Source organism: Benincasa hispida, chromosome 12, assembly GCF_027475165.1.
Source record: "Benincasa hispida cultivar pf3 chromosome 12, pf3_genome.v1.1, whole genome shotgun sequence".
In the NCBI taxonomy this organism is placed as follows: Eukaryota; Viridiplantae; Streptophyta; class Magnoliopsida; order Cucurbitales; family Cucurbitaceae; genus Benincasa; species Benincasa hispida.
In genome coordinates this window covers 82934455-82939614 of record NC_143489.1, presented here as the reverse complement: position 1 = coordinate 82939614, position 5160 = coordinate 82934455, and the positions used below count along the sequence as shown (strand labels likewise).

The window sequence follows — 5160 nt, the reverse complement described above, 5'->3', positions numbered from 1 at the left end:
GAATTTTAGTAAAACGATAGGGTTAATTTTGGAGAATTCAAACTTCAAACTTTTTTAGTTTTATATATATATTATCAAGTTCAACTTTAAATAGATGTGATTAGGTTGTCATGATTCATTTTAGATTAAAAATCACTTTTAGTCTTTAAACTTTCATGGTTGTAACAATTTAGTCCCTAACCTTTGATTTGTAATCATTTATTAATTGTACTTTAAATTTTGTAACAATATAGTCCATGAACTTTATGTAAGAATATATTCCTAGACTTTAAATTTTGTAATGGTTTGGTCTATATGATGAAAATTATAAGTACTTAATCATGAATCGTATGATCCTTATATCCTATAGATAAAGTGATTGGTTCTCCAATACATACCCATTGATTTTAAGAGGGAGAGATTTCATATATGAATAAATAGCGTTTCCCAACAATTCTAATGACTACCACATTGCATTCTTCCTGTTCTTGCTTTGGCATCAAATTATTAACATGCAACTTTTTCATATCTAGAAATCGGGCTGCTAGCTCTATATTCAGTCGAAAATTTATCTTCAAGTTAAATTCACTCTGGTAAAAAGGTTGTTTAAAATGATACTGAATGCCCTACAACGTAACTTATCTGTAACTTATTCCATATATATATATGTGTAAGACCAACATCCACTATTGTGAATGAAGGTACCTTTATGTTATGTAGTGTGAAATGAACTCACACTTGAAAGTTACTAAAGTATATGGGACCTTTAATTTATTCTTTTATTCTTTTGACCATTTATGAATGAAAAGATAAATGATATTTCCTTTTCTGCAAATTTGAAAAGACAATTAGAATTTTTATTTAGTCTGTAATAGGAATTTTTAACTGCATTTATAGCAACAGTTTCACAACCGCTAGTAATTAAAAAGCAGAGTTAAAAGATCAATTGAAACGGTTGTTAAAAGTGTTGTTATAAAAAAAATGCAAAGGTAACTATATTCTCATTTACAGTAGTACTTTTTTGCTTTTTACAAACAACAAATATTTTGTTCTACAGCAACAGTTTCTGTGGTTTATAAAAACAATAGCTTTTCTCCTTTCTACGAACAACAGCTTCCTATTGCAACAATATTTACATCCTCGATAGCAATTGAAACTTTTTTTTTTTAACCATTCAACTTTCTAAGATCTATGACTAAGGTGCTACATGCATTCAGTTTCAATACCAAATTTAGTTGACAAATTCAAACTGAAAATAAAAATTCTCTAGGTAAATATGACGTTATCAAGATGATTTAGTAAAGAGCCAAAACAAATCTTTAGTTCGGGATCCCTAAAATTTTAATTTAAAAAGAAATATTTAAATTTAAAGTTACTAAAAATTTTCTCACTACAATATTCAAAAACACATTGAAAACATGACATCTAAGTGGAAGTGTTTTCACTAATCCCATGGCACCATCTTTTGGTCAAATGCTTGGTATATAATTCTTTCTTTTATCTAAGAAACGTTTAGAGAAGTATTTAAAATATTAGCAAGTAATCCTACTACTAAGTTTAGACTAAGCAATCATATGTAATCATGAGTTTGAAAGTCATTGAAATTAGAAGAACCTAAAAGTTAGCCAAATCCAACCAAAATTGTGTCATGTACCATTTTCTAGAACAATCGTGTCATGTGCCATGCCAGGCTATTCGTGTCATATGGTTTTTCTTCTTGTGGTCTATATATATACACCTTTAAAGAGTAGTTTTTTCAAGAAAAACAAAAGTCAAACCGTTACAATGAACCAACAAAATGAGTAATAATAAAAGAATAATGAGGGTATGTGAGGGAAAGAAATAAGGGAGTAAGAGGATATTAAAGAAGGAAGTGTAGAAAGAAAAAAAAAGAGGAAAAATATAAAATTGTTAGGTCATAGATTGGAGTAGGGAGAGAGAGAAAATAGAAGAGGGAGGTGATGGAGTGTAGATAATGGTAAGATAATTTTTTTCCTTTTGTCTTTTTCTTCAAGGTAAATACACTAATGTAACTTTTGAAAGTTAGAGGTATTTTTGCATTCATTTTGAAAGTTTAAGAACATTTTTGAAAATTTTGAAATTTTTGAAGTTAAAAAGACTATTTTATATAATTTTGCTAACTAAAATAGTTACCCAAACATGTTTATGTATTTTTCTTTAAATAATAAAAGTGACTATGACAAACACAACTTTGTTAATCTTTTTTTTAGGTTGGAAAAGTCAACTTTGTTTTTCATCAATAAAAGAGAGAAACCAAGAACCATTACATAATGATTCCAACTTATCCAAGTCTCATCGTATAATTGATATGTTTGAAATACAATTTCAAGTGATTAATTTAAAAAGTAAATCAGTAACTAATAGTTATAACTTATCCAAATCTGATTAGCTAATGATTCCAACTTATCCAACATACAATTACTTCCCTATATATAAAGGGAGGTTGGGCAATTAGGAATTTGTACTCACACCTCGAGAAGAAGAAGAAAAAACTCTCTCATTCCATCTATAAAATATAATGGGTCTCCCTAAGTACGCTGCATTCAAAAGCGAAAAAGCTGGGAAGTACCTTCAATACCTTCATGAAGGTCCAATTAAAGGTAACCTACAATACTCTTCTGATAACGTTGCGAACATGTTCTCAAAGTTCACATTGGAGCCATCCAAGACGAGTAATTATGTAAACATAAGATGTTGCTACAACAACAAGTTCTGGGCTTCTTCCAACGACGACAATCACATGATCACTCCCTCCCTTAGCAAGCCCGCCGAAAACGAATTCTTATCACCATGCACATTGTTTAGGATTGTCAAAGCTCCGGCAGAAGGAGCTTACTATTTATTGGATGTGTTGCGTCAATCGTATGTCTGTCGATGTACCACCAGCAAAATTCATGAGAATTGCCTCACAACTAGATACGGCAACCAAGATCATTACTACGACAGATCTCACATATTAATCGACTTCGAAACCATCGTCATGCTCCCCAAACATGTGGCATTTAAATGCGACATAGAAAAGTATCTGTGCAACTATTGGTACGAGAATCATGAATATCTCAAATTCGATTCCGATGACATTGGATTCTCGAAGGTAGGCCACCAAGTGTTCAACGTGGGTGATGGAAGCATTCGAATCAAATGTGACCATTCGAATAAGTTTTGGGTGCGTCAACCAAACAACTGGATCCTCGCGAACTCAACCGACACAACCACTAACAACAAAGATACCTTGTTCTGGCCGGTTAAGGTTTCTAAAAACGTCGTGGCACTTCGCAACCTCGGCAATAACAGTTTCTGCAAGAGATTCACTCATGAGAATAAGGAGCATTGTCTCAGCGCTCATTCAAATACCATTTCGAGGGAGGCACAACTGGAGATCGTTGAGCCTATTATTTCAAGGGAAATCTACAATTGTAAGTATCGAACTATGGATGCTAGAGTGTATGACGAAAAGGTACTAAATATGGCAACCGGGGAAGCTACCAACGGCGCCACGAAAGAGACGAGTATGGCAGTAAGTTTGAAGTACGTAGTAGAAACATCTAAATGTTGGGAATCTTCGGTCACCGCGGGTTGGGGTGTGACGACATCTATCAAAGCTGGCATTCCTGAAATTGCAGAAGCTGGAATCGAAATCAACTATAATGAAGAGAAGAGTCACACGTGGGGAGAAACTATTACAGAAATGAAAGAAGTGATGGTAACATATACTGTCAGTGTACCAGCAAAGACAAGGATGAAAGTCACTCTTCTTGGAACCAAGGCCAAATGCGATGTCCCGTTTTCGTACACACGACGAGATGTTCAAAGGGATGGAAAACAAGTTATTACAGACTGTGATGATGGCCTTTATGTTGGAGTCAATTCCTACAAATTTGATTATCAAAACAAGCCTTTGCCTCTCTGATGAGCACCATATGATCTTAATATTAGACCTTTTCCTACAATGATCATCCTCTCTACTCTCTTCTCTCTCTATCATGGAATATACAAGTGTTATGTCTTGTGTGTGTATCTGTGCTTTATCTCTTGTTTTGGATAAAGCTTGAAATAAATGTCTAAATTAATACTATAATATAGTAAAATACAGCCTTTTATTTTGAAGCTTTTTATAAAACAACAACGTAATGCTTAACTGGCACCACAAACACCGCATAAAGTAAAGGAACAACAAAACCACACTCCTAAAAGAAAATCGAGAACAAGCAATTTTAGAAGATTAATGACCAAAATATCTCCAAAAAGGTCAAAGTTTTGACTTAGGGCATTGATCAATAGAGAATAATGAAAGAAAATTCGGAAATCAGAGGCAGGGAAGCGTTGAACAAGCGTTGCAATGCTGCAAGGCAGAGAGCTCATGGAAATAGGGCAGCATCGCAATGCTGCTTGGAGCATTGTGGCTATGATTAGTAATGCTGAAATTACCATTCGCATTGCAACGATACATTAGAGCATTACAACGCTGCAACTACTATCTATGTAAGCAGTTTTTGGCCGATTTGATTTGGGGAGGCACTTTTAGGCTATTTTAAGAGCGTAAAGTAATATTTCGGTGAGGCTTCCCTAGGAAGTATAATTCTGGATAGAGGCGGCATCTCGGAGCTTCAAAAGATCAAAGATTTGAAGAGCTCGTTGGGTTGCGATTCCATATTTGAGGACGAGAATCAAGAACATGGCTTGCAACTTCTTCCCTCTTTTATTTTTTTGACCTTTCTGTTTGGAAACCTCACGAATGGTCTATGTTTATATTGTAACCATGAGTGACTGATTTGTGTTTCTAGGGTGTTGATCTAGTTTTTTATGGATTGCAAAAACTGATTTGGTTATTTCTTGGATTGAATTTATGCATAATTATTTTAGCATGTTTGTTCTTAATACTTTTGATTAACTGACCACTAATTGAATGTTCTTTACTTAATGTCTGTCTCGAGAGAGAAGGTGTTGAGTTGGATCTAGCATATTAAACTGTTAATCGAGTATACATAAGAATGATAGGAGATTAATAGAGATTGTTGACGAAGGAACTTAATGTTGTGGCAAGTCAAGCGATAGAAGAGATTTGGGTCGATGGTTAGTCATTAGAAAGGGTTGAGCTCTAGAGAGGATACCTGAATAAAAGGCTCCTAGATCTATAATTTGCATGAATCAATCTAAGGT

General features: G+C 33.9%; 1 protein-coding gene across 1 annotated transcript; it reads left to right on the top strand.

Moving 5' to 3' along the window:
- Positions 1-2518: 2518 nt before the first annotated feature.
- LOC120067657 (uncharacterized) lies at positions 2519-3910 on the top strand. The gene has a single exon (XM_039019197.1). It carries the CDS (start codon positions 2519-2521, stop codon positions 3908-3910), a length of 1392 nt encoding a protein of 463 aa, XP_038875125.1.
- The last annotated feature ends 1250 nt before the right edge of the window (positions 3911-5160 follow it).

Bases quoted from the DNA above. Each gene is read 5' to 3' on its own strand.
- LOC120067657 (XM_039019197.1), top strand. From the start codon at position 2,519: ATGGGTCTCCCTAAGTACGCTGCATTCAAAAGCGAAAAAGCTGGGAAG.